This window comes from Babylonia areolata, chromosome 14, assembly GCF_041734735.1.
Source record: "Babylonia areolata isolate BAREFJ2019XMU chromosome 14, ASM4173473v1, whole genome shotgun sequence".
Lineage (NCBI taxonomy): Eukaryota > Metazoa > Mollusca > Gastropoda > Neogastropoda > Buccinidae > Babylonia > Babylonia areolata.
This window is the reverse complement of record NC_134889.1, coordinates 26,187,876-26,202,875: the sequence shown is the minus strand read 5'-3', so window position 1 is coordinate 26,202,875 and position 15,000 is coordinate 26,187,876. Positions and strand designations below refer to the sequence as shown.

Sequence of the window (15,000 nt, the reverse complement as noted above, 5' to 3'; positions counted from 1 at the left end):
CGCTGATAAATGTGTGGTATAAATTTCGTTCTTAATTCCTGGAGATAGTGGCAACGTTATATAAAGTGGATTTCATCCTCAAACTCTTCTTTACACAATGGACATGTTTCATCTTTCTCGTAACTGTATCGGGAACCGTGTACAGCAATTTCCGACATCCCCAATCTAAATTTTGTCAATGCATACCTCACATTTCTATTCATACTCCACAAGATATAAGGTTCGACGGTAGGAGGTGTCTTAAATTGTCCATAAAGGCTAAACCTGTCACTTTTATTTATAAGTTCTTCCCAATGTTGCCATCTAACATCACTGAGTCTTTGCCTGAATGTCCTTATAAAAGTTTGCATGCATCCTACCCCCTGATATTCCCAAACGTACTAGAACCTATTATATATACAACGTTTCGAACTTTTCTTACCCAGCTGGTTTTTCCTTTTTCGTCCAGTAACAACAGTGATTTATAAGCTTTTGACGGCAATCTATTTTCATCCATTTGCACTAATCTGAACCAGTACCTTATACTTCGAACAACAGCATTGATATAAATAGGAAACCTTCCAAGTAAGTCATTTGGAGTTTTTATGCTGACGCTAAGGTATCTTTTTAATGCAAACAAATGTACTTTTTCGACCACTGATGAACTAGATTCAAGACCCCACAATTCAGCTCCATAGAGAGCCACTGGCTGTACCTGAGTATGAAGCAATTTTATATATACGTTTAGAGAGAGAAGTATTGTTAAGTTTATACAACTTACTTAGTATACACAGAAGGGATCTGTTAGCCCTGCAGGCCAGATATTCACAAGCAAACTTAAAACTGTTTTGTTGAAAAATATATACCAAGGTATCTATATGAATTCACAACTTCCATCTCAATACCATTATAAATCATTTCTCTCCAGCAGCCAAAAAGACCACAATGTTGCTTTTACTCAAATTTACTTTAAGCTTCAAATTTGAAGCCCATTGGGCTAAACTGTTTAACTGAAACTGGAGGCCAACAACTGTTTCGGATAACAACAAAATAATCAGTAAACAAAAGTATGAAAAGCTCGACAAGACTATTATCAAGTTTGGCACTGTGCCGACCATTTTGAATTATTTAGAGAGCCAGTTCATTACCAAATAGTGAAACTAACATAGGACTACAAACATCTCCCTGTTTTACACCACTTGCACAGTTGATGTATTCTGTACGTTTATCACCACATCTTACTCTAGCTTTAACTGTATCATACATGCTCCTTATGCATTTATATAGCTTCCCATTTATACCACTTTTCAAAAGAATTGGCCATAGTAATTTTCTCGAAACTGAATCAAATGATTTCTCAAAATCTATAAAAGATATATATAATTTTCTGTTTGAAAAAAATGTTCTTGAATAAGTGCTGGTAATGAAAACATTATGGTCAATAGTAGACTAACCTCTCTGGCATTCCCCTGTACTATTATTCTGATCAACCCATTCTTGTGATGCATTTTTATAAAACTATAAAGTTTACTGCTAATGTCACACAAAGATATTCCTCTATGATTGTTTGGATCATTCCTATTACCCTTATTTAACTCACTCAGTACGGCCAGTCCTCTCTTCTCCTCTACACAGACCCCTCGGATGTCCAGTGGGTGTCTCAATGATCCAACCTTTAGCTTCCGTCGTTAGAATTGTGGTATTCTTTGTCAACATTCACCTCTTCAGTGTAAGAGCCTTCCGCTTGTAATATTTTGATGGTGGTAATTGGGGAGAAACGCTGTTAACGTCGTCTCTTTCGCCGTTCGTATGGAGAGAGTTAAAAGAGGAACGATGATACTCTGACCAATTATCCGGACATTGACCCTTAACAAAAAGAATATTGGACAACTTAACAAAGTCAACGACTAGATCACTAGAATATTTCAACATATCTCCAATAGTACCGCCAGGACCACTAGATTCATCCATTTTCAATCTCCGTATCGCGAAACCTACCTCTTCTCTTGAAATTGGACTATCTAGAAAACCATCATCATTATCTGGCACTCTGTGTGATAATTCTTCTTGCACTGCTTCTTCTTTTTATAGCACGCTTTGAAAATGATGAAGCCACTGCTCAACACTTACATCATTATGAGGCTAGGATTTTGATTTGGAACGTTTTCGCATATTTTGCCAGAATGACTTTTTGATCTGAAATGGATTTGACGAGATTATAAAGAGTATTCCTATGGAAATCACCCTTCTTCTTCTTCAATAAACGCTTATATATATATTTTTTGTATGACAATAAGTTAAGGCATCACCCTTGCCTATGCTTCTGCGACATATCCTCAGTAATCTTCTGACATGTCGCTTAGTATTTCTGCACTGGAGTTTCCCGTCAGTCCGACGGATGAGTAGGCAGGCAGGCTTATCTGTCGGTGTGTGTCCTCATATGGGAGAAGAGGCCGATTCTGGATGCGCAGCACTTCCCACAGGTGTTGCAAGGGAAAACGTCTCCAGAAGTTGAGCCCCGCTTCCTTCGCTCACGCTTCTCCCTAATGGCCAGCGTTCTCTTGTTTTCAAATGTCTTTATGCCACTAGAGCACAGCATCCTCCAGCGAAAGCGGCCAAGGGCTTCAGTTTCCCAGGAAGCGATGTCTGTGTCACAGGCTTTGAGGTTTGTCTTCAAGGTGTCGTTGAAGCGCTTGCAGGGCCTTCCAAGTTTGCGGTGGCCTTCCTTCAGCTGGCCATACAAGAGCATCTTCGGGATCCTGCTGTCTGTCATGCGGACAACGTGTCCTGGAGACCCTGTCTTGCCACTTTATGCCGAGGATCTTTCGTAGGCATCTCTGGTGAAACTGCTCAAGTTGTTGAATGTGACGGTGATACGTCTGCACTCAGCATCATACCATTCATTAACTTTTCTAGGTCCATTAACACATTCTTTTTTCATGTATTTAGCATTTTCTTTCGATAAATCATTAAACATTTTCAGTGCTTCATTTATATCAACTTCCAATAGACGTAATGCAAATGTAAACTTCTCTGCATTTTTTCTGAACTCATATTAACAAACTGGTATCCACTGTCACAACCCCGGTCATATTTATAAAAACATTTTTTTTATAAACACTTTCTCAGTTATAACTGTGAGTCTGTAGTATTCTCCAGTAATTTTGATATGTAATTCCAATGGTAAGTGGTCTGATTCAGCCCTATCTACAACCCCCTGTTGACCATATTCCCAAACAAAGGCAAAAAAAAAAAAAAAAAAAAAAAAGTCTTCAGAAACAATGAAATAATCAACCACGCTATATCCTGATTTTGATATGAATGTATAACGACCTTCCTTCCTGGTCGCCAATACAAACAGCATTAACTCACTCAGTACGGCCATTCCTCTCTTCTCCTCTACACAGACCCCTCGGATGTCCAGTGGGTGTCTCAATGACCCAACCTTTAGCTTCCGTCGTCAGAATTGTGGTATTCTATGTCAACATTCACGTCTTCAGTATAAGAGCCTTCCACTTGCAATATTTTGATGACGGCAATTGGGGTGAAACGCTGTTAACGTAGTCTCTTTCGCCGTTCGTATGGAGAGAGTTAACAGTGCCCACAAACCAAATGCAGTACTAGTGGCAGTACACATACATAAGATAATTTCCCCGTAACAGTTCCGTGTTATATCCTCAGAGCATCTTACGACAGTTTCATTTGAAAGTTCTGTAAACTGATCAGTTACACTTTGATTTGCTGGAAGAAGAAAAAAAAATTAATGTTTGATGTTCTTCCATTCAAGTCACCACATAAAATTATGTAGACATCATCAAACGATACAAGTGAGAGAGAAAGAGAGAGAGTCTTGAGTCTTGACATATTTATTGATTAGGCCTTTGACCCATATCAACAGAGGCTAACACATCTAGAGGTTAGTATGAAAATAACACAAACATATAATTGATAATTCACATATTTCAGAGAGAGAGAGAGAGAGAGAGAGAGAGAGCTCGAAAAAGGAAGTAGTGTGTGTGTGTGTGTGTGTGTGTGTGTGTGTGTGTGTGTGTGTGTGTGTGTGGGGGGGGGTGCATGCAACATCCTGGGGGAGAGAGAGAGATGGCGAGAGAGAGAGAGAGAGAGAGAGAGAGAGAGAGAGAGAGAGAGAGAGAGATACGGATACGGATATTTTATTCATTTGGCCACAGCCCATATGAAGGGGTTCACAAACAACATATGTTGCGTCGCATTTGTTTTGAATAGACACACGAAAAAAGCATGCGTATGTGCGTGCGTGTACGACAGTGTGTGTGTGTGTGTGTGTGTGTGTGTTTATGTGTGAGTATGTGCTCGTGCGCGCGCGCAAATGACATCCGGAAATACAATCATGACTGATATAAAACAAACATTAACCCTGACCTGGTCATGACAACCTTCTGCGCAACACACACACACACACACACACACACACACACACACACACACACACACACACACACACACACACAAGAAGTAAGCAGTTACATTAAAACGTGATATAAAAGAAAACCGAAAGATAAGGTAGAAGACAAATGATTAAAGATACAGATATTATGTACATGCTTGTACAGTCTAGTGGGCGGAGGAGCGTGTGGGAGAGATGACAGACGCTGCATAAAACGCTGATAAAGCTTTCTTATGTCATCATCATGACAGGACGTCATTATATCTGCCTGTCCCTGATTCTGGACCATGTTGGAAGATCAAGATTTAAAAGATAGCGAATGACGAGAGAGAGAGAGAGAGAGAGAGAGAGAGAGAGAGAGAGAGAGAGACAGAGACAGAGAGAGAGAGAGAGAGAGAAAGAGACAGAGATAGGAGAGAGAGAGAGGGTGTAGACAGACAGACAGACAGACAGACAGACAGACAGACAGACAGAGACATAGTTATAGAGAGATACGGATACGGATACGGTTTTTTTTATTCAATATAGGCTATGGCCCCTCATGAAGGGGTGGTGTAAACAAACATTACAGAGGTAATATATTCAGATATGTAACATAACACAGTTGTAACCTGAAAATGAGAAAAACAGTCATTATCTGCATTTAGTCTTATTCACACATAATAACAAAAAAGCGGAAAACTAGCACACACTCAACTGTAAATTGTATTTCTAATCTTTAAGGCTTTATATAAGTAAATTGCTAGCTATTTATTAACGTGTTCCTTAGTGGATGACATAAGCAAATACAGTCTGAACAAGGAAGGTTGCCTATGAAATTTTGAAGGTATCAGCTGGTTTCTGAGATCACTTAACACAGGACAACAAAGTACAAAGTGGAGTTCACTCTCCGTCGCACTTTTACATAAAGGACAAATAAGGTCACTATCTTTATGTTGCCTGTAACGGTAATAATGCGTAAACAAATAGTTAGAGAGAGAGAGAGAGAGATAGAGAAAGAGACACAGAGAGAGACACAGAGACAGTTTCAGTTTCACTTTCTCAAGGAGGCGTCACTGCGTTCGGACAAATCCATACACGCTACACCACATCTGTTGAGCAGATGCCTGACCAGCAGCATAACCCAACGCGCTTAGTCAGGCCTTGAGTGCATGCTTACATATTTGTGTACCTATGAAAGTGGATTTCATTTTACGTAATTTCGCCAGAGGACAACACTCTCGTTGCCATGGGTTCTTTTTCAGTGCGCCAAGTGCGTGCTGCACACGGGACCTCGGTTTATCGTCTCATCCGAAAGACTAGATGCTCAGTTTGATTTTCCAGTCAAACTTAGGAGAAAGGGCGACAGCGGGATTCGAACCCACACCCTCACGGACTCTCTGTATTGGCAGCTGAGCGTCTTAACCATTCTGCCACCTTCCTCCTCAGAGACAGACAGAGAGAAAGAGACAGAGAGAGAAATAGAAATCGAAACTTTTTTTATTGAGGGAAAAGGAATAGGCACTTATTGGTCTGTGTTCATCCTACCCTCGTAAAGAAAACGTATAAACTAATCCAGGAAATACAACCAAAAGAGAGACAGAGAGAGAACGATAACGATAATGATAACGAGTTTGTTTAATGATCGAAGTGGAATAAGTATGCTTCCGTGCAAAAGAAAGAAATGAGAGCCAATTTAATAACTCAGTGTTTCATCCCGAACAGGCCCGCCATTCAATGAGAAAGTCACGATTCTGTACACGACTGAGAAACGGTAGTGGTTCTTCTAGCCGTGTGTACTTGGAAGAAGTTCATCGGTGTCTTGATTACATATGTAAACGCCTGTGCCGACAGAGGGCGCCGTGTCAGAACCGTTGGATTTCTGGTCCAGTGGGCCGAGTGGTTGATTAAAGCGATGGACTTTCAATCTGAGGGTCCGGGGTTCGATTCTCGGTTACGGCGCCTGGTGGGTAAAGGGTGGAGACTTTTTTTCTTCTCCTGTCTCCCAGGTCAACCTGTGTGCAGACCTGTTATTGCCTGAACCTCCCTTCGTGCGTATACGCATGCAGAAGATCAAATACGCACGTTAAAGATCCTGTAATCTATGTCAGCGTTTGGTAGGTTATGGAAACAAAAAACATACTCAGCATGCACACCCCTGAAAACGGAGTAGAGGAACAAAACGGCCATACACGTAAAATGCTACATACCTGTTAGAGTGTGTATGTGTGTGTAACTGAAACCTGATTGAATGACACAGGAAACGAATGACGAGCGCCCAAATGGCAGCTGTCAGTTGGCTCGACCCAGGTAGGCAGCCTGTTATTGTGCAAATGACTCCGTGTTTGTAAAGCGCTAAATTAAAGCTTGGTCTCCGACCGAGGATAGGGGCTATATTAATACTCATATCATCATCAGTGTCACTATTGGGTCCTATCAGTGTCAACTAGTGATCAATACTCATATCATCATCAGTGTCACTATTGGGTCCTATCAGTGTCAACTAGTGATCAATACTCATATCATCATCAGTGTCACTATTGGGTCCTATCAGTGTCAACTAGTGATCAATACTCATATCATCATCAGTGTCACTATTGGGTCCTATCAGTGTCAACTAGTGATCAATACTCATATCATCATCAGTGTCACTATTGGGTCCTATCAGTGTCAACAAGTGATCAATACTCATATCATCATCAGTGTCACTATTGGGTCCTATCAGTGTCAACTAGTGATCAATACTCATATCATCATCAGTGTCACTATTGGGTCCTATCAGTGTCAACTAGTGATCAATACTCATATCATCATCAGTGTCACTATTGGGTCCTATCAGTGTCAACTAGTGATCAATACTCATATCATCATCAGTGTCACTATTGGGTCCTATCAGTGTCAACTAGTGATCACAGCTCGAGGCTACGACGTTTTGGTTTAAACATGATAAGATAAGATAAGATAAGAACAACTTTATTATCTCCAACTGGAGAAATTTGGTCAGGTGCATTATCACAGCACAGACAAGTAAACAACATGGGGACCATAACTGTAAAAGTCAACAACAGCTTTTACGAATATTACGAAGATACAAATGTAAAAAAAAATATCACATACACCGTTTCATACACACATCCACACACTGCAGGTAATAACTGGTATTCTTAATGTAAAAACAGAAAGAATTAAGAAACATTATTTGAATGTAATTATAAGCATAGCCTACTATACTGCACATTGATTATAATAGACAGATAAGATAAGAATAAAGATAAATTGCGGAAAACCGCAACCAGATAATCACCACACACCCGCACCCCCCCACCACCCCCCACCCACCCCACACACGCGGATTACTTGATTAAACAAGAGTAATAAACATATGTTCTCAAATAAAAGCATTTCACATATTCGCTTTTAAAAAATTGCAATTCATTTTTATTCTCCAAAACAAGTAAAGACATTGCGGAGCTTTACCCACTGATAGTGGTGGGTACCACGAACATATAAATAGATTAAAAAAAAACCCACAAAAAAACAACCCCCTTACCATCAAACACATACAACCCCAGCCACACACACATACAACCCTCTCACCACCAAACACATACAACCCCAACCACACAAACAAATACCCGCACTTGAACAACTCCAACCGAATAAACTTGACCTTAAGGGTGTAGACGCCAATAGGTCGTTAAACTCCAATAGACGGTCTGTGATGGGTATACCTACCTGCTTTCGGTTTTGGGGAAGGTGGGGGGGAAGGGGGGGGGGGTTAAAAACGGCGGAAGTTGAGGACTGGGTCTCGCTTTCCTATGCTGAGCTCCCAGACACAGTGGGTATGATGAGTTCGCTGTACCGTTTGATCGGAAAAGGTGACGAGACCTATAACCTTCAACTTTGTGTGTGTGTGTGTGTGTGTGTGTGTGGATGTTTGTGTGCGTGCGTGCGTGCGCGTGCGTGCGTGCGTGTGTGTGTGTGTGTGCGTGTGTGTCTGTGTGTCTCTGTGTGTGGATGTTTGTGTGCGTGCGTGCGTGCGTGCGCGTGCGTGCGTGTATGTGTGTGTGTGTGGGTGTATGCGTGTATGTGTGTGTGTGCGTGCGTGCGTGTGTATGTTTGTGTGCGCGCGCGCGCGCGTGTGCGTGTATGTGTGTGTGTGTGTGTGTGCGTGTATGTGTGTGTGTGTGTGTGTGTGTGTGTGTGTGTGTGTGCCGACAGCCAACAAACCAGGTGCCTGTCCCAAACCCTCAGGCATGGCGGGCATCTGTGTGTTTGATCCTAACGTCAACTGCCTCTACGACTCGGAGTGCGATGGAGGTGAGTAATGATAATGGCTATAATAATAATAATAATAATACTGATAATGATACCGCTACTACTACTACTACTACTACTACTACTACTACTACTACTACGTGTGCAGCATGCACTTGGCGCCCTGAAAAAGAGCCTGTGGCAACGAGACTGTTGTCCTCTGGCAAAGTTATGTAAAATGAAATCCACTCTGATCGGTACACAAATAAACAAGCATGCACTCAAGGCCTGACCAAGCGCGTTGGGTTATGCTGCTGTCAGGCATCTGCCTAGCAGATGTGGTGTAGCGTATATGGATTTGTCCCAACGCACTGATGCCTCCTTGAGAAACTACGACTACTACTACTAAATGACAATAAAGAGAAGCAAATCTCTCCATTAAAAAGGTACCCAACTTCAAGTCAATACTGTCTTTGCTCCCGATTTACCAGTCAGTCAGTTCTGAAGTCACACAGTCTTGTAGCAGTCATTTGACATGTCTAACACAGCAGCAATGACAGAAGAAATGTGCAAACACAAATTAACTTCTTTTTTTTATATTATTTTTAAGTCAAGGCTGGCCTAGATCTTGCGTTTCTGAATATGCTACACACACACACACACACACACACACACACACACACACACACACACAAAATACACAACAGATATACGGTTGTCCAGATTGATTTTTAAAAAAGGCAAGAGAGGCAAGGCCTTCAAGACTCACTTGTGATAAATTACGTCCCCTAGTATTAATTACAGAGTAATTTCCCTTTTTTTTTTTACTATCTGCACGAAAACGTTTGCAAAATGAATAAAAATTCCATGCTCAGCAAAAGAAGTTCCTGTTTGAACAAAAAATGATAATAATGACTCCTCTTGCTGTTGTGTTAGAATAAGAGGTCAAAGTGCCAAGTTTAGAGAATACAAAAAAATATAAATATAACAGTAAATGCAGTTTGCATATAATTAGGCTTCTTTAAAAAAAAATTTTTTGTGCCCATACCAGAGGAGCAATATTGTTTTAAACAAGATGAATGGAAAGAACTGAATTTTCCCTATTTTTATGCCAAATTTGGTGTCAACTGACAAAGTATTTGCAGAGAAAATGTCAATGTTAAAGTTTACCACGACACAGACACACGGACACACACACACACACACACAGACAACCGAACACCGGGTTAAAACATAGACTCACTTTGTTTAAACAAGTGAGTCAAAAATTGAAATGAAAGAGCACTGGGGCTAATTGAGAAAAGTAATCAATAAGAATGAAGAGAAAAAGTGACTCTCATTATTAGAAGGTATACAAATCTTCAAGTCATTGTTGCACGTGCTTCCAATTCAGCTAGCGCACAACGATGAAAAAAGAGGTGCACTGGAGACACTTTCTCCGAAAGAAACGGAAGTTCCGGGCTTGTTCTTTTTCGAGAAGTGTCTGGGTTTGTTCATCTCTGTCTCTGTCTCTATCTGTCTCTGTCTCTGTCTCTCTCTCTCTGTCTGTCTCTCTCTCTGTAGGTATGTGTGTGTGTGTGTGTGTGTGTGTGTGTGTGTGGAGATGGTTACTTCTCTTTATTGTTTAATAATAATGATATAATAATAATTATGATGATGATGATGATGATAATGATAACCTATATGTCCCTGAATATTGCGCAGAGACAAATCAAAGAGCTTAGTTCGTAGCCTTGTACATGATAATAATAATAATAATAATAATTCTGTGCTTACATGGTCCAAATTTCTCATGGAATGGGGTCTAAGTGCCTTATATGAAACAATACATACACAGTAATGCATAATAACATACAACAGCGCATGCTAATAGGCTGCAACAACAACAACAACAACTACTACTACTACTACAACCACCAAAGGTATCTATATTGCACTGAATATTGTGCAAAGACAAATCAAAGTGCTTAGTATGTAACATAGGTATAGATAAAAACAATATTTATAATGGTGATTCTACTCCTACTACTCCCCCCCCCCTCTCTCTCTCTCTGTCTCTGTCTCGCTCTGTCTCTGTTAATCTGTCTCGTCCATCCGACTCTCTCTCTGTCTCTGTCTCTGTCGGTGTGTGTGTGTGTGTGTGTGTGTGTGTGTGTGTGTGTGTGTGTGTGTGTGTGTGTGTGTGTGTGAGAGAGAGAGAGAGAGAGAGATTTCTTCAGTTTAACGTCTATTCACCAGAAGTGTTATCAGACGGTGTGCGTGTGCGTGCGTGCGTGCGTGCGTGCGTGTGTGTGTGTGTGTGTGTGTGTAGGCTATGTGTGTAAGCTGTGTGTGCGCGTGCGCGTAGGTGCGCGTGTGTGCGTGCATGCATATGATGTACCGCAATTTTCCATGTGTTCATGCAGATAAGAAGTGCTGCTCCGAAGGCTGTGGCAAGGTGTGCAAAGACCCCGTTCAACTGGCGCACGCAGGTGAGAAAAAGATACGTCGATAACAATAACGACTTCGATTATTAAGGGAAGAAAGGAAAGAATTTTGTTTAATGTCCCGCGTCACACATATCGGTGATTGAAGACATTTTATGAAAGTATTTATGAATACATTTGAGAGTATTATCGGTTAGAAGGGGTGGGAGATGTGAATGAATGGAGGGTTGGGGGAAACTGGGCAAATGAGGGTGAAATGTGGGTGAAATTTGAAAAAAAAAGAAAAAGAAAAATTCTAAATACAATTACAGGAAATTACTTAAAGGACTTCGTAAAAGAGAAGTCGTTAAACTGACAAGCGAAACAACTGATAATGAAAGCAAAAAGTCAAAAACATCAACGTTCTCAGTCACTTGTGAAAACACACTTTCGTGTACATAAGGCTTATTAAAGGAAGTGGATGCTAATCAATTACACCCAGCTCTCAGAACAAAGAAAGAACGACGGAAAGGAGGAGGAAGAGAGGTGAGAGAGAGAGAGACAGAGGGAGAGAGATGGAGGGAGAGATGGAAAGAGAGACAGGTGGGGTAGGGAGAGATATGGAAAAAGAGATAGGTGGGGGATGGAGAAAGATGGAAAGAGATGGAAAGAGAGACAGGTGGGTAGGGAGAGAGATGGAAAGAGGTAGGTGGGGGATGGAGAAAGATGGAAAGAGAGACAGGTGGGGTAGGGAGAGAGATGGAAAGAGACAGGTGGGGTAGGGAGAGAGATGGAAAGATACAGGTGGGGGATGGATAGAGATGGAAAGAAGAGACAGGTGGGGGAGAGAGAGATGGAAAGAGACAGGTAGGGGAGAGAGATGGAAAGAGGCAGGTGGGGGGAGGGAGAGAGATTGAAAGAGGCAGGTGGGGGAGGGAGAGAGATGCTAAGGGAGACAGGTGTGGGAGAGAGAGATGGAAAGAGGCAGGTGGGGGAGAGGGAGAGAGATGGAAAGAGGCAGGTGGGGGAGAGGGAGAAAGATGGAAAGAGGCAGGTGGGGGAGAGGGAGAAAGATGGAAAGAGGCAGGTGGGGGAGAGGGAGAGAGATGGAAAGACCCAGGATGAGGGGAGGGAGAGAGATGGAAAGAACCGGGGGGGGGGGGGAGATGGAAAGAGGCAGGTGGGGGGAGGGAGAGAGATGGAAAGACCCAGGATGGGGGGAGGGAGAGAGATGGAAAGAACCAGGGGGGGGGGGGGGGAAGATGGAAAGAGGCAGGTGGGGGGGGGGGGAGGAGAGAGATGGAAAGAGCCAGGTGGGGGGGGGGGGAGAGAGGGAAAGAGCCAGGTGGGGGGAGGGAGAGAGATGCTAAGGGAGACAGGTGGGGCAGTCAGAAAGATGGAAACGGAGACAGGAGGGGGAGAGAGATGGAAAGACACGGATCTATCTGTATACAGAGAGAGAGACAGACACAGAGAGAGTCAGACAGACTCAGACTCAGACATTTTATTCATTTAAGATCTTAGATCATATGAAAAGGGGAAACAGAAAAAAAACAGAAAGAAAGAAAGAGAAAGAAAATCACAGACACTGTCACAGACACAGACACAGACAGACAGACAGACACACACACACACACACACACACACACACACACACACACACACAGACCTCCCCTCCTCCACACACACACACACGGACAGTACCAGGACTCCAAAGTGGAGCAACAACCGTTTTCCACGAACGGAACAGAAACAATATCAGACAAGGGTTATTTCCCCTAGTTTATCAATCACGTTCTGGCCAAGACGGACGGACAACGGCTTAGATTAGTTTCAGTTTTCAGTTTTCAGTAGCTCAAGGAGGCGTCACTGCGTTCGGACAAATCCATATACACTACATCACATCTGCGAAGCAGATGCCTGACCAGCAGCGTAACCCAATGCGCTTAGTCAGGCCTTGAGAAAAATAAAATAAAATAAAATAAAATAAAATAAATAAATGAATAATAATAATAATAATAGATAAATACATAGAAAAGGAACTACTACTACTAATAACAATATGTATAAGGCGCAAAAACTTGATGAAGTCAACTATAAGCGTACAAAAAAATAAAATAAAATAACATAAATAAAGCAAACAACACCACAACACATTGTTGTCGTTACTGATGTGTGCTGGGGGCATGGGGGAGGGTGGAGGGAGCTGGGGGGTGGAGGGGGAACAGAAAGAAAAAGCGCGTATTGTCAGCCAGGCAATTTCTCAGAGGAGGGGGAGCAAGTTTGATTTGTCTGATCCCGCCGTTTCCGTCACCTCCATATTCTTTGATTTTTTTTTTTTTTTTTTCAAGGCCTGACTAAGTGCGTTGGGTTACGCTGCTGGTCAGGCATCTGCTTGGCAGATGTGGTGTAGCGTATATGGATTTATCCGAACGCAGTGACGCCTCCTTGAGCTACTGAAACTGAAACTGAAACTGATCGTGCCCGCCCGGCACAGCTCAGTCAGTAGTCTCTCCAGATTTTGACATCGGTCGCGGTTTCGCTTACGGCCTACTTTTTCCCGTTTCACCTCTTCGGGCCTCCCCCCCACACCCCCTCCCTTCTCTCTCTTCTCTGTCTCTGTCTCCGCTGTCTCTCTGTCTCTCTGTCTCTCTCTGTCTCACCCTTCTCTGTCTCTGTCTGTCTGTCTGTCTGTCTTGGTCTCTCGATCTCTCGGTCTCTCTCTCTCTGTCAGTCTCTGTCTCAGTCTCTCTCTCTGTCTCTCTCTCTCTCTGTTTCTCTGTCTCTCAAATACACAAACACACACACAGACATAGAGACACAGACAGACAGACAGACAGACAGAGAGACACACTCCAATGAAGAAAGTGATACTTACTGAATAAAGTGGGGTTTTTTGGTTTTGTTTTTTTGTTTTTTGTTGTTTTTGTTTAAAAAAAAAATCAAAGTGATATCTATATACCAACACGCACAACGACATCCACACGCAATGATAAAGAACCTGAAATCCATGTCAAAAATTGAGGAAGATGATGGAAATTCATACAGAAATCGTATCCCAGCTTGCACCAACAAGGTCAATTGACTGACAGTCGGTGGTAACAATATGTACATAATTATATGCACTGAGTGTCGGTGTTTATGAATAAACTGTTTGCGAATGTATGTGAATGTATGCGGTTCGGCCGGGGGAAGGCCACGTTACGGGGGATAGGTTGATGAAGGAAGAACGAACGAACGAACGAATATTTTTATTCAATAAAGGCCGTGGCCCCTCGTGAAGGGGATCAGTGAACACAAATTATGACATTCCAGAACAATGTGGAACAGAAAACATTTAACTTCAATTCTAGCAATGCACATGCACACACAAAAAGCACAATTAATCACATATCAAACTGCGGAGTTTGAATGCCTTATACAAGTATATAGCGAACTGTTTTACAATGGTTTCATTTGTTGATGACATTAGCAAGGAAAGTCGAAACAGAGATGGATGTCTATGATATTTTTGTGGAATTAACTGTAGCCTAAGGTCATTTAAGGCAGGGCAACGAAACACGAAGTGAAGTTCATTTTCTTCAGCACATCTGCACAAGGGACAAATAATATCGTGATCATTCAATTTACTATAACGATAACGATGAAGAGAGAGATCGGAAATCCCAAATCTAAACATTGTCATAATACATTTCAAATGCCTATCCATCTTCATTGACAGATAAATCGGAAGTGAATGCATAGAAAAAAACGGTCAAAACGGTTGATGAAGGTAGAGAGACTGAGAGATCGGGAGCGGTTGCTTTATGTTTCTTAAAAAAAAAGAAAAGAAAAAAAAAGAAAAAAAAAAGGTGTATATTTAACACATTGCTGTCTGATTGGAATGAGAGTGATCGCTCTTGCTTGACATGTTTAATAATTATGAAATCTAGTCTGACAGTGTGTAAAATTGCT

General features: G+C 41.9%; 1 protein-coding gene across 1 annotated transcript in view; it reads left to right on the top strand.

Annotated features, from left to right (window-relative positions):
• The window catches only part of LOC143289946 (antileukoproteinase-like), a 23,544-nt gene that overhangs the window by 6,891 nt on the left and 1,653 nt on the right, over positions 1 to 15,000 (top strand). Inside the window, exons 3-4 of the mRNA XM_076599207.1 lie at positions 8,606 to 8,704; positions 11,047 to 11,112. Of these exons, the coding sequence (XP_076455322.1) occupies positions 8,606 to 8,704; positions 11,047 to 11,112 (165 nt within the window). The remainder of the gene's footprint in view (positions 1 to 8,605; positions 8,705 to 11,046; positions 11,113 to 15,000) is intronic.